This window comes from Polyodon spathula, chromosome 8 (genome assembly GCF_017654505.1).
Source record: "Polyodon spathula isolate WHYD16114869_AA chromosome 8, ASM1765450v1, whole genome shotgun sequence".
NCBI classification, from domain to species: Eukaryota; Metazoa; Chordata; class Actinopteri; order Acipenseriformes; family Polyodontidae; genus Polyodon; species Polyodon spathula.
This window is the reverse complement of record NC_054541.1, coordinates 584,304-607,232: the sequence shown is the minus strand read 5'-3', so window position 1 is coordinate 607,232 and position 22,929 is coordinate 584,304. Positions and strand designations below refer to the sequence as shown.

The 22,929-nt window shown below is 40.6% G+C and overlaps 1 protein-coding gene and 1 non-coding gene across 3 annotated transcripts; both read left to right on the top strand.

Annotated features, from left to right (window-relative positions):
* Positions 1-614: 614 nt before the first annotated feature.
* trnam-cau lies at positions 615-686 on the top strand. The gene has a single exon. It is a non-coding gene; the product is annotated as a tRNA-Met (tRNA).
* Positions 687-11,215: 10,529 nt separating this feature from the next.
* On the top strand, positions 11,216-20,979 carry LOC121319166 (zinc finger protein 271-like). Of its 2 annotated transcripts, XM_041256345.1 has the most exons (5): positions 11,216-12,265; positions 13,382-13,702; positions 15,679-15,945; positions 17,406-17,726; positions 19,554-20,979. In XM_041256345.1, the coding sequence occupies exons 1-5, from the start codon at positions 11,995-11,997 to the stop codon at positions 20,702-20,704; spliced, it is 2,331 nt and encodes a 776-aa protein (XP_041112279.1). In that variant the 5' UTR covers positions 11,216-11,994; the 3' UTR covers positions 20,705-20,979. The 2 variants fall into 2 exon arrangements, with proteins under 2 accessions (XP_041112279.1, XP_041112281.1); XM_041256347.1 differs by lacking the exon at positions 17,406-17,726.
* Positions 20,980-22,929: the final 1,950 nt, after the last annotated feature.

Here is a 22,929-nt window from a genome sequence, read left to right as displayed (position 1 = left end):
AGTTCAGCCCCGCCACTGCCGCGTTGCTGGTTAAAACTGTAGGGTCGCAAAATAAAGTGCATAGATGTTCAGAGACAATCAATCACACCGATCATTGCATCAAAGGTTTATTGCAGTGGTCATCAAAATACAGAGAGCTCCGGAGAATAACAGTCACTTCATCAGTAACTAGTGTATTCTGCCGGGTTAAAGCACATACATGGGTTATATAGTTCCTACATAAAATTCCCTGCTCCTATCAGGATTTGGCACGCAGCAGACAATTCATCCATCCCTACCCCCTAAACTCATATACTCAACCAATAGAGGATAGCTGTGGGGCATGATTGCCCCCTCCGTTGCGGTTGTTATGTTCACTTCGGCCTGGAATTTATGACCTAGCAAGCAAGCAGGCATTGCCCTTCTTCTACCATCCCCCCACTGCCCCTGGACATCTGACCCAACCTAATGGTGTACTGAAACATTCCACCCTTCCCCCCTCCTTTCACAAATTCCTTACTAAACATTGTAAAACCGCACCCAAATGATCGTTGGTTGATACTGCTATCCTGTTCGGTTCCTTCAAAACGATAACCAGTTTTTTTTTCATCTTCTGCTAAACAATTCAAAAGTGTAGCAGAGTGGCGCAGCGGGAGCGTGCTGGGCCCATAACCCAGAGGTCGATGGATCAAAACCATCCTCTGCTAGTTTGTTTTTCTTGTGTTGACAGAGTAGTTTTTCTAAAAGATTAACTGAGGCAATACATTGTATTATATTCACAATCAACAAAATACTGGGCATGCTGAAATACCAGCATGTTGCTAAAGTCGTTCAAATCGAAACATGTTAAAAAGTGGAAGAAAAACAAGAAGGCTTGACCCCGACGTGATTTGAACACGCAACCTTCTGATCTGGCGCTATCATTGCACCACAAGGTCCTAAATTATTTTAACATTTCCAATGATCAGTTTTAAATGTGCATATGTAAAAATGCAACTTCATTGTTGCTTTGTGTATTGCCTTAAAGCATACATTGCTGAGTCCAGCACCATCGACACTGCAGCACAAGGCGTGGTCTCAGTTACAGCATAGCGGAATGCAAGTAAGCTTATTCATGTTTCTTTGGTGTAGTGGTTATCAACTTCGCCTCCTACGCGTTTGTGAGAGCAGCAGTTGTCTATCAAATAGTCGCACAGTGCTTTCCACGATTTAACATGCATTTAAAACGAGACAGAGTACTGGAATTGACCATCGAAACTGGTGAGAAAACTGCCTGTGATCAAACTGAAGAGAAAAGTTGTATACTTTGCATGATATATTTGGGAGAAAATAAAATGGATCATCTCTGATTTGCAACGTTTCCAAAGTTCAGGAAAATAGTAAATGCTTTTAATGCAATACTAGAGTGCACAGCAAGCATGCCAAGCAAATAGTAACACCGCAGCTGATAAGAACACTGTATCACCAGGTCAAAGAAAACAGCCAACTCAATGCGTTTTTATAGCCAGCGGGCCTATGGAGTTGTCAGAAATGTGTTTCATTCTCTGCTTTAAAAGTAAATAAAAGTAAACAATGCTGATTTGCTTTTATAATGTTCATTATTTGAAACGTGGGCAAAACTGATATTTAATTACAAACACGTTAGAAATGCAAGCAAACCTCAATCCATTTAATGTATTAAAACTAAATATATTAAATGTATTAAAACAAAGAACATATTATTGTGAAAAAAATGTTAGAACTAAATTGTTTTCACATTTCCAGTGATCAGTTTGAAATGTGCTTATGTAAACATGCAACTTCCTTGCTGCTTTGTGTATTGCCTGTATCATGCATTTAAAAAGAGACAGAGTATTGGAATCGTGTAACGGATGTGCAATGGATTGTTTTTTTTTTTTTTCATGTAATTTGATTGAGTTTTATTGTGTGATTTTTATTATTTCTTAATGATGCACTGTCCCTTTAAACCCCAGGGAAACTAATGGTCTCCATGGTAACTGCAGTGCTAATTCGTAATGGGGCCAGCTGTATAAAAACGGGTGGGGTTAATCAAACAAGAGAGCAACCGGGTTTGAGAGATTTGTGGGTTGAGAGCATGGGCCGGGGAACTACTGTTGGTTAAGGATTCTAATTTTTGAAGTGTAATACTGATGCACTGTAGCGCTAGAAGTTAATGGTAAACCACTACTGTTCATATTGAATAGTTTGGTTTGCTCTATATTGGAGTGGTTTTAGTGAAGTGTTCCTCGTGCTCTCAGACTTCGGTAGCAATTGTATAGGTTTGATTACAAAAGAGAATGTGCACTGTCTGTATCCTTTGGAGTTTGGAATTACCATTGTGTGAATTTCGGTGTAATAGCTCTGTATACGAATTCCTTTCCTGTGTTAGTGGTTGTTTTAGGCTTTTAGAGTAGCGTCTTTGTCCTGTTTGTTCCAACAGTGCATGTGTTTACAATATATATTTACAAGCGGTCTGTTAACTCTTGATTGCACCCTTGCACTTTATCAACCTGTGTATTAACTACAATAGAGGTTGTTGGAGCTGTTTGGCATTTAAGTTGCATGAAGCTTTTGTCATTCTTTTTATATGAAAATCACTGTCTATTACTAGTTTTTTAGTGTGTTATTTAAGTGCTTAAGATTTTACTTTTGGAATTGTGCTGTGAGAGTCATTATCTTTTTCTTTAGAAGTGTTGGTGTGACGTTAGCTAGTTTAAAGTACCATAATAATTTCGGTCTGATGGGATCGCTCTTGGTTAAACCTGCTGTTATAGTTAAAGGTTGCTGCTATTGAATCTGCTGCTATAGGTAAAAGCTGTAACATTTTGTCTGAATAAAATCCTTGTTGTTTTTATTCCTTGTTGTCCTCGCTTTACACACTGAGTTTTCTTGATTCTTTTAAGAACCTGTTATTTATTTGGAGTTATATTGGCTCCAAATTGGCGTAGTCATTAACTCTACTTAATAGGTCATTTAATATAGTCATTTTAATTACAGTGATAGCCGAGGGGGTTTATCCCAGGGTTAGTCCATCAGGGTGTTTTGGCAGGCGCTACACAAGGCTTCTTTTTGTATTAATATCTTGAACTAAAAACAGAGCACATTCTCTTCTTCAGTGTAGTTGGAGGAAACAACAACGTATTACAGAACCATTTTCTAATGTCAAAAAATGCAAAAAGCATCATCCCTGGGTTGGCTTGAACCACCAACCTTTCGAATAAGCCGAATGCGCCACAGAGACCAAACTGCTAGCCTGTCAAAGCATACAGGAGTGATTAGCAAGGCGAGATGCTACATAACGTGATCAAGGGAGCAGAACTCGACCACATCTAAGAAGAAAGCAACACTGGGCAGGAAAGTATGTAATCCATTATGGCAGCACAGCATACCTCGTGTTTGTTAGATAACTCCCAAATATTTACGATTTAAATGGGAATCTTATTCATCAGATTATAAGCACACATTTGATATACTTTACACTGGAAAACAAACTGTAGTGACAAACTACAGTTGCAAAGCACTGCTGCTTTTTCGATGACATTGAAACTTTCAAACTGATTGAAAACATGGAACATGTTAATTGCGATGGGCTTGATACTAATAGGCTCACATAATTACTATTGTGTATAGACAATGTCACATACACAGAAATGAACACTGACGGTCTTTATTAAGGGCTGACTCGTTTAAATGTTCAAGAGATCTAGGTGTGCTGGACAGCTATTGAATTTTAGTCCATGTCGTAATTGTGCCGACTGTCATAATGCGTTTTAAAACTTAAGAATTACACAAGCTGTACAACAACAAAAGAGTACAGTATCTTACAAGTGATTACATGTGCTTCAGCTCTTATCATTTACTTGATTTCTTGTCCTTGCCACTTGCAATATGTTGGTAAAATTACTAGACAGTTACGATTGCGCATTAATAAGTGAGTATAAAAGTTACATTGGGAGAAAACATATTCATTCACCAATATCTAGAGATTTTGTAGCTCCCAAACATGAGGCTTCAGATTTTAAATTCTTTGGCATACAAAAATATTTCAAGCTCGCAGAGGTGGTAATCTCGATCAAAAACTATTACAATGTGGATCCAATGGGATCGTCTATCTCCATACGATACAAACTGAAGAATTAAATGAAGAGCCAGGATTATCATGTTTTCTGTGATATAATGCACAAGCATACTTGTCTTTCATAAGAGCTTAAAATAAATGATAGAGCTTTGAGATGATGTATGTTACTAGCGGATTGTTTAGAAATATACTCAATTATGTTACAACTGTTCTGTCTGAAATATATCTGTAACATTTATGTAATGCCTTTGTGGTTTTTTGATTAAGTTAATTTGCTAACAGATGGTTCTGATTTACTTCTAACTGTGATAAGTGATCACTCTGTTTGCCGTATATTTTCTTTCTGTAAGAAGAGTGTCCTTCTGTTTCGTCACTTTCTCTATGGGATCAGGTCGCCCTTCTTAATATAAACCCAAAAGAATAAGTACACGCACACACTAGGTGATCTACTGCAGCATCAGACATTGGGGGTCAGAATGTACTGCAGTATTTAGATAAACTGTCTGTGGAAGTCAGGATGGAGGATGGAGGTGAGGGTCTGAATTCCACTTCTGACAAATCTATTTTGTTCATGTATTTCTTAAAACATCCACCGAATGCTTGATAATTTGAATTCCTCTATTTATACCTTTCCATTACTGTGAATGTGTTATTGTTCTGTTTAAAATGAGAACATCTTGGTGCAATCTTAATGTCCGCAGGACTTGTTTATCTGGGTTTTAGTAAAAAGCTTTGCCTGTGTGAACAAAATGAACAATGTGGGGAAGCTATAAAAAAGTCCAATAAGATGGTCAGATACATTGTGAAAAGTGTTGAATTTAAATCAATGGAAGTAATGTTAAAACTGTACAATGCATTAGTAAGACCTCATCTTGAATATTGTGTTCAGTTCTGGTCACTTCGCTACAAAAAGGGTATTGCTGCTCTAGAAAGAGTGCAAAGAAGAGTGACCAGAATTATTCCGGGTTGAAAAGGCATGTCATATGCAGACAGGCTAAAGAATTGAATCAGAGTGGCGCTAATAACGCCAAGGTTGTGGGTTTGATCCCTGTGTGGCCATGACTTTTCTTCTTTAAATAAACCACACCCGCAGTAAATCTGTAGATGGCAGTATAGGCTAAATAATGAACCGAAGTCAACTGCCTTTGTTGAAATTGTATCAGATTTGTGCAAGGCAACCACACATGGTAAAATGTAAATACAATATCCTTTCTGTCAACTTTTGTAATAATGAATACATCTTTATTTGAAAAATGCTGAAGGAACCGAACAGGATAGCAGTATCAACCAACGATCATTTGGGTGCGGTTTTACAATGTTTAGTAAATAATTTGTGAAAGGAGGGGGGGGAAGGGTGGAATGTTTCAGTACACCATTAGGTTGGGTCAGATGTCCAGTGGCAGTGGGGGGATGGTAGAAGAAGGGCAATGCCTGCTTGCTTGCTAGGTCATAAATTCCAGGTTTAAGAGAACATAACAACCGTAACGGGGGGGGGGGGCAATCATGCCCCACAGCTATCCTTTAGTATATGAGTTTAGGGGGTAGGGATGGATGAATTGTCTGCTGCGTGCCAAATCCTGATAGGAGCAGGGAATTTTATGTAGAAACTATATAACCCATGTATGTGCTTTACCCCGGTAGAATACACTAGTTACTGATGAAGTGACTGTTATTCTCCGGGCCGCTCTGTATTTTGATGACCACTGCAATAAACCTTTGATGCAACCAACGATCGGTGTAATCGATTGTCTCTGATCATCTCTGCACTTCATTTTGCGACCATACAATGCATAGCTATTTCACTGATCTTTTCAAAACACCCATACACTAAAACAAAGTAGATCTTTATTTCAACTGAAAAAGGGACCTGCTTCATCATGGCTGCTGCCACAGCACTCGGGCAAACTGTGTCTAGTGTGAGCGGACGTCACAGATAACAAGATCTGCAAAATATCACGTGTCTAGAAAGGATATGATAGTTACATTTATTTATTAACAACATTTCACCCCAGATGGGACTCAAACTCACAATCCCTGGCTTAGAAGGTTAGTGCCTTATCCATTAGGCCACTAGGGCTGACGTGACAAGTACATTTGTTAGTACTAAAGAAAGTGGGAACAATAGTATCATGGTTTACTACATGCCCGACCCATCGGTGGTGGTCAAACAAAACAGAGTGTTACATTGGGAAAGGGCCGTGCCTGTCAGTAAGTATTTTAAATTCATGTGGGAAGATTTAAATATGCTGCGTTTTTGCGCATTGGTAACCTTACATAATTACATTTTTATTAATGCCACTTTCTTAAGGACGGTAATCAGAGTGATTAAACCTTCTATTTTGCTTTCCTTTCACTACCATATTCTATTGTGCTTTTTCAGAATATGCGTGAATCCTGAAAACGTCTTGTTAATATGTGAACAAAGCCAGCAGTCACTTTATTGATCACCCTGTGGATTAACCGCTATTGGAACACAGATGATTGTGTTAAAGATGGTAATAGACTTTCAATGTACACGTTTTAGAGCTAAACGTTTGTTGAGACAGTTCAAGCGCTGCACTTTCAGGCAGCTGGTAGCAGTGTTTACCTATTTCCTGGATGTTTGCCTTTTGGTCCTACTGTGGAAGGAATAAAAAATAAAGATAAGCAAAACCATTTGTTGAGAAGCGCATTCGGGAGAAAACTTGAGTCTCGAAATACACTTGTAAAGGCATCGGATTCTATTGTGGTGTTTCCTAGCTGTTAAACGTTTCTCATTATATACAGGTTTGGAACTCTGTTAAACTGAAATAACTTAGTTGGGACAGCATTAGACTAAAGATCTAAGGGTCATTGGTTCAAGGACCTTTAATCCTTTATCTTGAACTAGAAACAGAGCACATTCTTTTCTTCAGTGTAATTTGAGGAAATAACGATTTCCATTAGATGAGAGTAGATGTTGAACTTCTTGCTGTTTTGAACTCGGCTCTCGCCAAGATAAGCACTATCAAAGACGTAGCTTCTATCTGCATCTCCATCCATTTGCGTTGCTTTCCATCTGATGTAGATATCCTTTTGTCTGGTGTTGATTGCTGAAGTGTAATGCTGGCTCCAGGGATCAGCTTATTTTGCCTTCCCAGCGCATCAGCACACACATCGGCTGCGATGCTGGCTCCAGAGATCAACCCAGTGCGGTCTCCCCAGCGCATCAACATGACAACCGTCTGGATTGAGCTAAGTAGGGTACATCGCTGGGGTCTTCAAGTGGGCACCTTCCATCCTCTGTGTTTCGTTGACTAGTTGGCTCAACAGTGGTTCTGGCGTCCCATCATCACCCCCCTCCATCCCCCACTCAGCTCAGCCCAATTTACTTACCCATACATCAGCGTTGCTTTCTTTCTACTGTGCTTGAGATCCCCATCCGGAATCTTTCTGTCTCAACCACAGCCATTAAAAGAATGATTTATAAAAGGTTATGTTCTCATTAGCAAGTCAAACTGCTATTTCCACTGGAGTATGTGAACAATGAGTGGCCTTCCTCCTTTATAATCAACACGTCCGAGCAGTCAGCTTATTCTTCTCTATTCTTTAAATCTCTTCCAATCTGTCTGTCTAATGAATAGACAGCCCCTTAGAAAACAGGAATAGAAAACAGTAAAGCCTACCAGTACTAATAGTATATTAAACCATGAATATTTGGTCCCAGGTATGCTTGCAGAGTACTACTTTTTTCTAAAGGACATGTCAGTCTAAACTGAAGCATCTAAATGGAAGCAGTCAGTTCCAGAATTGGATTGTGTTTGTGTTTCATCAGTATTTATTACACAATGAAGTATTTATTCAGAAACTCTTCAATGCCCCTCCTCTACACAATTGTTGCCTAATGATGCATTGAAGTGATTGTTGTTATATATGAAAAAAGCACAGAGCCATTTGAATGCACTGCACACTGATCCTCTATGCTAAGCAGGTGGCAGCTCCTCTCTACTTAAATACCTGAAGCAGCTCTCAGTGTTAGTCTGAGGAGAGACTGAAGCATCTGATACAGCAGAAGCCAAGCCTTCAAACAATGTGTTTCCTGAGAGATTTACTGCTGCTCTGTGTGGATTTGTAATGTAAGGGTTCACAATCTAATAAGAGAAATCAATTCTAATCACAATTATTCATTATTATTATTATTACTTGTGTGTGTTTCTTATTTCCAGATGCATGCTGTGCTGATGCTATAACCCAGCCCAGTTCAGAAGTCGGAAAGCCAGGAGAATCTCTCAAGCTGTCTTGTAAAATCTCTGGACACTCTTTGACTGACAGCAGTAGCTGGTACGGCACAGACTCGATTTTTCAGCCCCCCGGGAAAGCAATGGAATGGCTGGCAGTAATCTACTATAATGGAAACACAGGCTACCTGCCTTCAGTCCAGGGCTGGTTCACAGTCAGCAAGTCTGATTCCAGCAGCACTGTGTTCTTACAGATGAACAGCCTGAAGACTGAACACACTGCCGTGTATGACTGCTGGAAACCCCACAGTGAGAGAAGTGAAGCCTGAGCCCTGACAAAAACCCACTAGTCTGAACACACTCATTCATGTCAATGGGGAATCATCCCATCTGCATCTGTTGTTTCAGTTCACACACAGCAGCATCATTACAGTTACACAGACAGCATATAACAATGTGCTTTAGAATATCCTGTGTTTGGCTCAAGCCTTTACTCAAACACAAGCATTGAATATCCTCATCTGCTCCACAGCAAACAAGACACAGTTCAGAAAACCCAAAACACACGGCAGTAAAGTAACAAAGGCTTTACTGGATCATTCAGTGAAGCAATCCGATCAGATACGAGACTGCTGGTTCAGTGCCCTTCAAGTCATACGCTGAGGAGAAACTACAGTCCAATATAGAACATGTTTCTGGGACAAAAAGACTGCTAGAGTTTATATCATGCCATGAAAACACACCTCCCTCCCTCTCCCTCTCTCACAGCATGTAATAGTTGAGGCATTTAAGCTGACCAGACCTTTAATGTGAAGACATGCAAAAGGTTCACATAGTCTGCAGGATTCAAACCTCAGCCACGACTACTTTGTGCTCATTAAAAGAGTATAGATAGCAGATATCAAGACTTGCAGACATATCACCGCCAAAGAGCAGATACAAATATTGTTCGTTTTTAATAAAACATTGAGTGAAAACCACACTCCTTGGTTTAGGAGGCCAGTGCCTTATCGTTTAAGTGACTGGGGCACTTTCATATAGATAGTAGTCAGCGTGACAATACATGAGCAGAGGGAAGACTCACTGTGTTGAAACAAAGAACTGACCGACACAAACGAGAATACGAATCCGCTTTACAAACTTATGTGATTTACAAACGAAAAGCGTGTATGTGTATATACTGCCCTAAAGCTTTATTAGAAAGAAAAAAGAAAGAAAGAAAGAAAGAAAGAAAGAACACGTATGGTAATGCCTTCATTGAAGACAGGTCCGCTGAAACGAGTTATTTTTGTGGTGCACTGAGCTCTGCTTTCTGTACTGCATGGATCAGCAGCATTCGTTTGATTGCTAGCGAACAGAACCAGGATGGCTGAGTGGTGAAGGTGTTGGGCTTAAAATCCAATGGACATATGACAGCGAGACCCACTTCTGGTAGCTGTGATTCTTAATGATAACAACTGACTAATTTTTTGAAAATGTCCTCCTAGTATACTGCAGTGAGCACATTAAGCACGCCTTCATCACCTTGCTTCTGTGGTTTTGATTTGTGAATATGAACTCAAGCCGCAGCAGCTTAACCGCGGTTGCCACGCACAGCTCAGAAACACCAAATGCAGTGGACACGCACACTTGCGTTGAGAGCGTGGTTGTATACGTGAAGGAGGGACGCGTCCGCTCTGCAGGAGCTACGATTCGCCGCTAAGGGAAAGTTAATGAATCGCGAGAACGCTGTTTGTAATGCATTTATTCACTAGACTGGCTGCTTTTATTCCGTTCAAATAAGCAACGCGATCGGAAACAAGTACAATGTTTTAACACAATTGCATGTATAACACAGTCGTGCAAAATATAACATTAACAGCACAGACAACGTTTTCATGTTGAAAAATTACGTTTTATTGACAAAATTATAAAATAAAGTAATAACAAGCTTAACACTGTCTAAACGGATTGAGGATTTTTTAGCATTTTGTATCGCTGCAGTGGTGATTAACGTAGCGAGTCAGCGGTGTGTGTAAGAAACGACATGAAAACAAAGTACTGTAACCATCTAGCACAATAAAAGCACAGCTTTGCTAAGATTAATACTGTTGCTGAATTACTGTGGCAGCAAAGCAGTGATACTGACCGGCTGCTGACTATACTGCCTCCGAACAGACCGCATTGAACACTGGGCAGCCCTACGGGTTTGACTGGGAGAGTAAGACCATGCTATGCGATTTAATATTAATTAACAGAAAATAAATAGCGACATTAACTTATTAGTGGCTGCAAGTAATAATAATAATACAAACACATCTATTATTATTATTATTATTATACAGTATTAAGCACTGCTATTCATTTGAACTATACGTATCCACACATTTACATTTGCAGTACAATTTTTACACCAAAGAACACCAACTTTCAGCTCAATATTGGCTGCGTTCACGATGGTTTTTCGCAGCCTGCATAGCAGACGGGTCTGCGCCTGACGTCACGGGTCTGTGCAGACGGCACTCGGGCAGCTTTGGGAGGTTTCCCAGCAGAGTCGACTGAGCAAACCTGCAGACCGGCTTGATTGATTTTCTGATTGCAGAACACTATAGTGTGTTTTTCACTGTTCCCATACAGCTCCATCATAACTAGACTGGTAAATAAATTATACAAAGACTTATTTCAGTAACCCCAAGAGCAGCTTTTATTATGAATCTGTTTAAGCAATGAAGTTCTGAACATCAGTTTTATATAGAGGGTATTCCATGCCAAAATTATAAATACATAAATACATAGAGAGATCAATAAATACATCTATAAATAAATAAATACAAATAGAAATAAATAAATGAATACATAAATACATATAGAAATACAGAAATGAATAAATACATGAATAAATAAATACATATAGAAATAAATACAGAAATGTTAAAATAAATAAATACACGGACATTTATTTATTTATTTATTAATTCCGGTATTTATTTATTTTTCATTTTGGCATGGAATATCGTCAATAATTTTACTAGTCTCGTTTGAAAATTAAACTCAAAAGCATCATTGTAGCGGTATTTCTCATTCCCAGTACAGTAGCTGTAATTCATGCAAGCTCTTTTCTGTGTTATTCACACACCAATTCTAGGTGGCGCCTCCACGATCACTAATCCTGCATGTGCTTCTCTGCGCCCCTCTTGCACGGGTGGCGCTCTTGCATTGTTTTGAAGGCGGCTCTGCTCCTGCGCAGCCCCTTTGACAATCTGCAGGGTCTGCGCAGACTCTGAGTCCAGAGATGCGTCTCCTCTGTTGTCAGATCCGGCTGCGGTCACGCAGGTTGCCGAGCTTGGACAGGGTGTGCGCGCAGACCAGTGTCGTTAAACGTGGGACCTGCGCAGACTCTCAAAAGGCTGCGCGACATGAACGCGCCCAGCGGCTTTGGAATTGAGCATGCGCATTAGAAAGCAGAGCCGGTGGAAACTGGCGCCATTTCGGATCGGCGCGGTGTCAGCATTGCATAGAACACAGCGCGCAAAGAGCCAACATGGAGAACTCTGCCATCCAGCTTCATAACCGCGTCGAGCCGCCCTCGCTTCCACAGGGAGGCCAGCCAAGGATACGCGCCGAATCATCCAGGCACGCCTTCTGCTGGGACGCTTTCATTACAGCTCCGGACAGAGAGAGGGCTGCTTTGTGTACCTGGAGAGAGGTGGCTGCAGGCGCTGCTGATTTGCCGAGACCAGTCTGCCACTAAAACCAGTGAAGATGGACGTCAGTGTCTCCGTGTCGTTCTTTCAAGAGCAGCTCGCCTCTCCCGTCGAGCGCGCAGTGAAAGCGGCTGTAGACTCCGTCCTGCGGGAAATTACTGAAGTTGTCGGCAGCAGATTCACTGAGTTCCGAGTGGAAATGACTGCAATGAAGAGAGAGAATGAAAGTCTGAAGCTGAGACTGGAAATATCAGAGAGCGAGCTGAGAGCCGTGCGAGGGTGTATAAACACTGCAGATACAGACATTAAACAGCCTTTCATATTTCAGGGTAAGATTGATTGTATTGTGCGGTATTGCTCGGTCAATTCAACACCTCAAACCACTTTTTTATATACAAGAAAGGGATACCTCCAATAGTCATATAAGCGCGAGATTTAAACTGACTTCGGACGAGACCTCAGTACAGCTCAGTGCATACGTTTGTATCAGAAAGCACGGATATCCATGGAGTCAATTCGAAAGAGAAGAAAAGACTGACAACACTTTACCATTTTGGGTATTAATACCTTTGTAAACAACTGTTGACTCCACTCCCATTGGTTTTACTTCTGTCCAATGCGGGGGGAGGGGGGCTGCATACCACGTTGTACCTAGCAGGGCGCATCCATCTTGTCTTTCAGTTCCCCTCCCCCACCTCACACTATCTCTGCTAATTTCCTGCCTTTTGGCGTTTAGCTCAGACGACGTCTGTGACTTTGAGTCGTGTTAGGGTGTGCAAAACCGCACGGTAGCTGGTTTTGCCAAAAGGTAAATGAAATAATTCAAAACTTACAGAATACTGTATAGAACCTTAATATAAAAGCATAATAAAGCAACTCAATTAGTAAGCACTTTAAAACGACTATAAAACATTCACACGATTTAAACAATGATTAGAAAAAACTAAACTATACAAAACACACATACAATGTAAAACTTACAATTTATAACATCATCAATACCTCATGCAGAAAGCCATCACTATAGTATCCTCATGGTAAAGCGATGTCTTATATAGCGTTCCACTGAGATAGTCACAGCCCGTATTGCGTACTCACCGCTATACGAAATAACTGAGGAACAGTCGCTTGAAATGCAAGCTGCACATTATTGAACACAGCAGCCTGGAGGGGTTATTTTGAAACAATCCCTGATCAAAGCAGCCAACACAGAATGTTGATAGGAGCTGAAATAAATATTTGATCATTGCAAAAGCATGAACCATGGCATTGTGGGTAGGGTACTAGGGTTAGATGTGCTTTATTAAATATAAATACATAAGAGAAATACCTCCCCTTAGACCCGAAGACATCTCTCAGTAGCATTCTGACACGGGGCTGGCTTGGTAGAGGAGCCGAGCTAGTAAGAAAGAGTTGGAATTTTATACAATTTTGTTTCCCCACAGATCCCAGAGAGAGCAACGCTATCCCTGAATCTGAAGCACAGGAGGAGCCAAAGATAGAAGCAGTTTCCACACAAGAGGAGTCATTTGAGCAGGAGTGCTGTGCAAGTCTAATGCAGGTTACAGAGCTGCTGTTTGTTAAAGATGAAGAGGTCCCTCAACAGGAATGTGCTCCTATCAAAGAGGAGTTCATAGAGCAGGAATGTGTCCCCATCGCAGTGGAACTTCCTGCTGAATATAATGCATGTACACTTGAAGAGAACTACAAGCTGGGATCCAGCCTGTGTGTTGATTCTCCATCTGAATGTGAACTGGGATTTAGAGGTAACCCTACAAAACAAGCAGCATTGAGCTGCCTATTCATCTTGCAGAACCTGGTACTGAACACCAGCAGTGTGCTTCACATTCATATTTTAACCAGGGGGAGCTGCCCAGCCACTCTGTCAACAAGGACATAACTGTGCTTGCTCCTGAGGCAGCTGCTAGATGTGCAGCCACTGCCCCGCCTCTTTAGAATGCTGTTAGATCAGCGGTGTCCAATCACGCTCCTGCAGGCCATTCCACTCCACATTGAACACGTTCACTTCTATAAAGTGCTGCTCCTGTACCTGGATGGAGGTTTATTTGGTTCAATTAAACAACTTAGAACAGGGTTGGAACAAAGAGCAGGAGTGGAAGAGCCAGCTCTGGACGCCCCTGTGTTAGATCTGTGCCTTTCCCCATTCCTGGTAGCCTGTTTGCAGTTGTGCTGATCCCACAGGTTTACAGAGCTGCAGGGATCACATGTCCATCACTGGGTGATGTCACATCCAGTCGGGTTGCTTAGCGTCCCCAGAAGAAACATTTTCCCCTCCAGCCCTACATAGTTCTACATATCGTGTGCCTTCAATACAGGCAGATTAAAAAGGCAAGGTGCAGTGCGTGGGATTGCAAAAGGGATTTCTGTATTTAGAAGCACAGCAAATACTAATCATCAAAAAACAAATTAAAATGTTCCATTAATAGCAGTACTATCGCCATGCAGGTATTTAATAATTTGGTTGTACAGAGTCAGGATTTTTCAATATTCCAGTTTAAACGGTGTAAAAGCAGGTGGATTTTCATTTTCCACGTCACTGACATGCTGACATCATTCTTGCTCTGACTGACACTTGCGGGAAACTAGCTGGTAAACGAATCCTCCTCATCTCAAGCAGCCCATCACTGAACTGCTCATTGGCTTGTGTTCAACACACAGACCCAACACAGGGATGAAGCGTTGGTGTTTCTTCATGCCATATATTTTTGACTGGGGAAAGATAATGTAGGTTTATTGGAGTTCACACAAAAAAACCTAAAAAGAAAAAAAAACCCTGTAAACGTTTCCCTTGTTAATGCTCATCTATTTTAGTTTTTAACTTTTCCCTTGTTACTGCACATCTATTTTAGGTTTTCTCTGTTTTTTTTAATTCATTTTTTCATTTTAACTATTTGTTTACACAACAGTAGTCCCACATGTTTGGTCACCATCATAACTGTTGCATGGAACCGGAGTGTAATAATCCAGCATCTCTGCACTTAAGCATTTATAATGTATATATAGCTGACAAGAATTCCGCTGGTATCCCTTCACGCCTTTCTTCTTAAAGGCGTACAGCCTCTATACATGAACCCCAAATATTACTCACAAGCACCTCGGTACATATTTTTACGATATCACAACAAAAGGAATACACTTTATTTTGTTTTGGTGCATATGTATATCACCTTACAGTACAACAATACAACAAAAATCTTTTGAGAATACCAAAAAATCTTAATATTTTTAATAAAGTAGTCAGCACAAATGTAGTATTAGGCAGTGGATTGCGCTGATCGTCTCTGCATTCATTGTCACTATTTTTGCTTTGATCAGTTTTTTTTTTTTTTAGCAGTCTAATGTTTTAGCCTCTCGGGATGCTTAACACAGAAAACCCACCCCTTCAATTCTCTGATTGGTTAGATGTTGTGTCAAGACGTAAGACAGCTGTCATGTGGTTCCAAGATTGTTTTTTTTCACCCAGCAACGTGCAAGCGATCTAGTCTGCTGGAAGCACAATCAATCCTTATTGATAAAGGCACAGTAGCATCTGCAAGATGGGCAGATTGGGTTTTTTCAGTGGGGCGGCGACAGCCACTTTGCTGGGCAGTCTGCCCAGCTGAAAAGGCCTGGGGAGAACCTTGGTCTAGTTGTCATGGTTATGACATGAAGCCCTGCAGAACATTGCATGTGGAAGAATGATGTACGATAACCTTTGTTTCTCTTATCTTTCTTTCTTTAGCTTCTAAAGTAGCTGAAGGAGAATACGACTCCACTCCATCAGCCCAGTGCAAAAACTCTTCTAGTGGCAAACCACAGTGCAAGAAGCTCAGAGAAACGACAGCCCAAGAAGAGTATGTGAAGATGTTAAGAACTCGCTCCATTAAAATCCCTTCTTTACAAGACAGACCCCCTCTTACTGTGGAGAGTACAGAGACACCACATTCTGCATGTTTTAACAGTTCTGAAACCCAGGGCAAATTGAAGACCTTGCCTCGTTCTGTTAAAGGTGGGAAGAGTTCCTGTCAATTAGAGGTTCCAGAAACTCACAAGGGAAATCCCACAGGAGGGACTACCTTTTCCTGGGGTGATTGTGGGAAGAGTTTCAATCATATATCACTGCTTAAAAGACACCAGCGCATTCATACAGGAGAGAAACCTTATCACTGTACTGAGTGTGGGAAGAGATTCAGTCACATAGAAAGCCTTAAACACCACAAAGCCATTCACACAGGATAGAAACCTCATCACTGTGCTGCTTGTGGGAAGAGATTCAGCCAGTCTGAAAGGCACCATAAAATTCACACAGGTGTTAGATCTGTGCCTTTCCCCATTCCTGGTAGCCTGTTTGCAGTTGTGCTGCTCCCACAGGTTTACTGAGCTGCAGGGATCACATGTCCCATCACTGGGTGATGTCACATCCAGTCGGGTTGCTTGGTGCCCCCAGAAGAAACATTTTCCCCTCCAGCCCTACATAGTTCTACATATTGTGTCTCTTCAAAACAGGCAGATTAAAAAGGCAAGGTGCAGTGAATGGGTTTGCAAATGGGATTTCTGTTTTTAGAAGCACAGCAAATACTAATCATCAAAAACAAAGTAAAATGTTCCATTATTAGCAGTACTAGCACCATGCAGGTAATTAATAACTTGGTTGTTGTGTCAGGATTTTTCAATATTCCAGTTTAAACGGTATAAAAGCAGGTGGATTTCATTTTCCACATCACTGACATGCTGACATCATTTTTGCTGTGACTGACACTTGACGGACACTAGCTGGTAAACGAATCCGCCTCATCTCAAGCAGCCAATCACTGAACTGCTCATTGGCTTGTATTCAACACACAGACCCAACACAGGGACGAAGCATTGGTGTTTCTTCATGCCAAATATTGACTGGGGAAAGATAACGTAGGTTTATTGGAGTTCGCACAAAAAACAAAAAAAAAAAAAAAAAATCACTAAACGTTTCCCTTGTTAATGCACGTCTATTTTAGTTATTCACTTTTCCCTTGTTAATGAGCGTCTATTTTAGTTTTTCACTTTTCCCTTGTTAATGCACGTCTATTTTAGTTTTTCACTTTTCCCTTGTTAGTGCGCATCTATTTTAGTTTTTCACTTTTCCCTTGTTAATGCACGTCTATACGAAATAACTGAGGAACAGTCACTGGAAATGCAAGATGCACATTATTGAACACAGCAGTCTGGAGGGGTTATTTTGATACAATCCCTGATCAAAGCAGCCAGCACAGAATGTTGATAGGAGTTAAATTAAATATTTGATCATTGCAAAAGCATGAACCATGGCATTGTGGGTAGGGTACTAGGGTTAGCTGTTCTTTATTAAATACAAATACCTCCTCTTAGACACGAAGACATCTCTCAGTAGCCTTCTGACACGGGGCTGGCTTGGTAGAGGAGCCTATCAAGTAAGAAAGAGTTGGAATTTTATAGAATTTTGTTTCCCCACAGATCCCAGAGAGAGCCACGCTATCCCTGAATCTGAAGCACAGGAGGAGCCAAAGATAGAAGCAGTTTCCACACAAGAGGAGTCCTTTGAGCAGGAGTGCTGTGCAAGTCTAATGCAGGTTACAGAGCTGCTGTTTGTTAAAGATGAAGAGGTCCCTCAACAGGAATGTGTTCCTATCAAAGAGGAGTTCATAGAGCAGGAATGTGTCCCCATCGCAGAGGAACTTCCTGCTGAATATAATGCCTGTACACTTGAAGAGAACTACAAGCTGGGATCCAGTCTGTCTGATGATTCTCCATCTGAATGTGAACTGGGATTTAGAGGTAACCCTACAAAACAAGCAGCATTGAGCTGCCTATTCATCTTGCAGAGCCTGCTACTGAACACCAGCAGTGTGCTTCACATTCATATTTTAACCAAGGGGAGCTGCCCAGCCACTCTGTCAACAAGGACATAACTGTGCTTGCTCCTGAGGCAGCTGCTAGATGTGCAGCCACTGCCCCGCCTCTTTAGAATGCTGTTAGATCAGCGGTGTCCAATCACGCTCCTGCAAGCCATTCCACTCCACATTGAACACGTTCACTTCTATAAAGTGCTGCTCCTGTGCCTGGATGGAGGTTTAATTGGTTCAATTAAACAACTTAGAACAGGGTTGGATCAAAGAGCAGGAGTGGAAGGGCCAGCTCTGGACGCCCCTGTGTTAGATCTGTGCCTTTCTTCGTTCCTGGTAGCCTGTTTGCAGTTGTGCTGCTCCCACAGCGTTACAGAGCTGCAGGGATCACATGTCCATCACTGGGTGATGTCACATCCAGTCGGGTTGCTTAGCGTCCCCAGAAGAAACATTTCCCCATCCAGCCCTACATAGTTCTAAATATTGTGTGTCTTCAAATAAAAATATTTCATTAATAGCAGTACTATCGCCATACAGGTAATTAATAACTTGGTTGTACAGAGTCAGGACTTTTCAATATTCCAGTTTAAACGGTATAAAAGCAGGTGGATTTTCATTTTCCACGTCACTGACATGCCGACATCATTCTTGCTGTGACTGACACTTGAGGGACACTAGCTGGTAAATGATAACGTAAATAAGATAAAGTTTTTCACTTTTCCCTTGTTAATGCACTTCTATTTTAGTTTTTCCCTTGTTAAACCGCATCTATTTTAGTTTTTCACTTTTCCCTTGTTAATGCACTTCTATTTTAGTTTTTCCCTTGTTAAACCACGTCTATTTTAGTTTTTCTCTTTTCCCTTGTTAATGCACGCCTATTTTTGTTTTTCTCTGTTTTTTTTAAATGCAGTTTTTCACTGTAACCATTTGGTTACACAGCAGTACTCCCACACGTTTGGTCACCATGATAACTGTTGCATGAAACCAGAGTGTAATAATTCAGCACCACTGCACTTAAGCATTTGTAATTGTATATCAGCTGACAAGAGTTCCGCTGCTATCCCATCACGCCTTTCTTCTTAAAGGCGTGCAGCCTCAATATATGAACCCCCAATATCACTCACAAGCACCTCGGTACATATTTTTACGATATCACAACAAAAGGAATACACTTTTTATTTTGTTTTGGTGCATATGTATATCACCTTACAGTACAGTAATACGACAAATCTTTTGTGAATACCAAAAAATCTTAATATTTTTAAGTAGCACAAATATAGTATTAGGCAGTGGATTGTGCGATTGTCAGATTATTTTGAAAACCCTGCATTCATTGTCACTATTTTTGCTTTGATCAGTTATTTTTTGTAGCAGTCTCATGTTTTAGCCTCTCAAATGCTTAACACAGAAAACCCACCCCATCAATTCTCTGATTGGTTCAATGTTCTGTCAAGACGTAACACAGCTGTCATGTGGTTCCAAGATAGTTTTTTTTTCACCCAGCAATGTGCAAGTGATGTAGTCTGCTAGAAGCGCAATCAATCCTTATTGTTAAAGGCACAGTTTCATCTGCAAGACAGGCGGATCAGGTTTTTTGAGCCGGGTGGCAACAGCCATTTCGCTGGGTGGTCTGCCCAGCTGAAAAGGCCCGGGGAGAACTGTGCTCTAGTTGTCATGGTTATGACATGATGCCCTGCAGAATAGTGCATGTGGAAGAATGTTGTACAATAACTTTTGTCTCTCTGCTTTCTTTCTTTAGCTTCTAAAGTAGATGAAGGAGAACACGACTGCACTCCATCATCCCAGTGCAAAAACTCTTCTAGTAGGAAACCACAGCGCAAGAAGCACAGAGAAGCGATACACCAAGAAGAGTATGTGAAGACATTGAGAACTCGCATCATTAAAATCCCTTCTTTACAAGACAGACCCCCTCTTACTGTGGAGAGTACAGAGACACCACATTCTGCATGTTTTAACAGTTCAGAAACCCAGGGCAACTTGAAGACTTTGCCTCATTCTATTAAAGGTGGGAAGAGTTCCTGTCAATTAGACTTTCCTGAAACTCACAAGGGGAATCACACAGGAAGGGCTACATTTTCATGTGGTGATTGTGGGAAGAGTTTCAATCATTTATCACTACTTAAAAGACACCAGCACATTCACACAGGAGAGAAACCTTCCCACATACAGTCCAGTGATAAGAGTTCCACAAAGTTAGAAAATCTTCATTCACACCAGCGCATTCACTGCACTGATTGTGGGAAAACATTCAGTCGCACAGGAAACCTTAAAAAACAAAAGGTGGTTCACACAAGAGAGAAACCTCATCACTGTGCTGCTTGTGGGAAGAGATTCAGCCAGTTTGGAAACCTTAAAATCCACCAGCGCATTCACACAGGAGAGAAACCTCATCACTGTGCTGTTTGTGGGAAGAGATTCAGCCGGTTTGGAGACCTTAAAAGACACCATAAAATTCATACAGGAGAGAAACCTCATCACTGTGCTGTTTGTGGGAAGAGATTCAGCCAGTTTGGAAACCTTAAAATCCACCAGCGCATTCACACAGGAGATAAACCTCATCACTGTGCTGTTTGTGGGAAGAGATTCAGCCAGTTTGGAGACCTTAAAAGACACCATAAAATTCATACAGGAGAGAAACCTCATCACTGTGCTGTTTGTGGGAAGAGATTCAGCCAGTTTGGAAACCTTAAAATCCACCAGCGCATTCACACAGGAGAGAAACCTTATCACTGTACTGAGTGTGGGAAGAGATTCAGTCACATAGGAAGCCTTAAAAACCACAAAGCTATTCACATAGGAGAGAAACCTCATCACTGCGGAGCTTGTGGGAAGAGATTCAACCAGTCTGAAGACCTTAAAAGACACCATAAAATTCACACAGGTGTGTAATCCTCTCCCTGCTCTTAATGTGTGAAGAGGGTAAGTCAGTTGCAGGCTCTTACAGGACTCGAGAACTTTCTCAGAAGTGCAGACACTTGAACAACAGGAGGATATTTTACTAAATACAGAAATATTTACTGAAAACAAAAACTAAACCTGCTTGATAAACAGATTCTTAACTATCTATGAGGACACCAGGGTCGATCCTCGCTTGTTTTTTTGCATCATCAATGCTGAAGCTCATGTAAAAATTCTGCTAAAGTACAAAAGACTCCTTCATTTTCTCTGTTGTTTTGCAGTGTAACACAGATTTGGAGGTTTGGAGTTTCAAATCAATCCAAAATGAGTATTCAAATCAATTGAAAACTTGCCATTCTGATCGCTCTATTCTTTCTTCCTGAACTACAGAATTTGCCTCTCTCATTCTGAAAAGGAATAGTTTTTAAAAGATATCTTGAATTTTCAGCTTTTTTTTTCTTTCTTTTAAGGTGTGGGTGACACCCCCTGTGCAGCTGTGTGATCTGATTTCAGTATTTATAAATGCATCTAGATTATTCCTGCCGTACCTTTCTCTCCACATAAACCTGTCCAGGTCTGACAGTATCAGCTTTTCTGTGCCTGTGTTATTTTAAATGGTTTGTTAACACAGGTCCAGTAGTTGTCCAGTTGTAAACTGCAAAGTCAGTTTGATAAGTGACCGGGTATTACACAATGCAAACAGGGGCTAGGCTGGGGCTGCATCAGTTTCCTAACAGCAGTAAAATAGTTTGTGTAACAATAAAGCCGTGTTGTAAGTGTGATTTTACTAGAGCTTCCTTTATGAAGTGTTTTGGACGTTCTCGAGCCGGAACCCCTCTTCAGTTTTATTCTCAAATTGGTATAATGATTGTTTAAAAATACACCAGTTTAAAAGTAGCTCTCAGGTTTCACAACCTGTACTACCCATTGTAAACAGCAGAGGCCATTGTAAACAGCAGAAGCACCATCAACTGCCTGTCACTGAGCTGTGTTCAAATATAACAACAAATGTTGTATTAAATTAATAGTTGTATTAAATGGCCACACAATGGCACCATTGGATACGGAATAGCGAGAGCAAAGTTCTGCAACCGCTTGTCTGTGCCTGAATCCGACTGTTGATTTTCCTCACGACTCTGTTTCATAACAAATCAATTTTTCTCCCTAAATTAAACATTTTTATAGAAAAAGAATCTGGAAGATGAGTTTCTAAAGTGCATTGAAATGAAACTGCTGAGGATGTGAATTCATTGGGCAGTGAAATGAGGAGGGATCAGATGTGAAGTAAAAATCCCACAAACACACATATACAATAATATGAGAAAACAGGTAGAACACATCTAATACAGAATAAAGACAATCCATGTGTATGAGATTAGAAACAGTGATTAATACACATACAATTGAAAAAATTAAGTATAAAAAAGACCAATTGTACTATAAATAAATTCAATGGCAAAAACTGTACTATAAATAAATTCAATGGCAAAAACTGTTAAAGTAACATTAAGGTTCGGTTGCAAAAGTTAAAACGGTTTGGAAATTGCAAGATAGCCGCGCAACCTTAACTCTGCACCCTCGTGTGTGTCTTTTTAATACGCATAGTAATTGCAATGCATGTATATTGATCGTGCTTTGATCACTATAAATAAATAAGGAACAGAAACTGTGTGAACTTACCTCTCAGGAGTAAATCACTGCAATGAAAATTCTGCTGAAAATTCACTGCCAGAGACATTATGACATCACTTTTCTTTACGATGTCACCTTCAGGTCAGTGCTGAACATGATCAGCACTTGTCTGTTGCCATGGTGCTCAGCTTCTAAACAGATAACTGCATTTAAAATGACTGCACTGTGCAATGGGGGGGGGGGGGCAGTCTTCTTCAATACAGTGAATAATTATTCATTTGAAATATCTGCAATGCAAGCTTGTCCTGTTGCTTCTGCTGCTCTTTCTCTGCTCTGCATACCAGTGATGCCCTTCTGCCTATCATGCAGATCTACTGTGCTGCTTCACTGCTTTAATACAGTGTGTGAACAAACAATAAAAAGAGTGACTTTATACAACAAAAAACATGAACTTACGAAATCAGCCCTTCTTTAGTTTTGTTTCATCCTTGTCAGTTAATTGAAATGATTTCTTAGGTTACATTTTCTTAAACCTTTTAAAGGATACTGTAATTAGCAAAGAATGACTTGAACTATCAAATTCA

Coding starts and splice junctions, on each gene's coding strand:
- LOC121319166 (XM_041256345.1), top strand. CDS start 11,995: ATGGACGTCAGTGTCTCCGTGTCGTTCTTTCAAGAGCAGCTCGCCTCT. Junction 13,703..15,678: donor ATGTGAACTGGGATTTAGAG/GTAACCCTACAA, acceptor TTCTTTCTTTAG/CTTCTAAAGTAGCTGAAGGA. Junction 17,727..19,553: donor ATGTGAACTGGGATTTAGAG/GTAACCCTACAA, acceptor TTCTTTCTTTAG/CTTCTAAAGTAGATGAAGGA.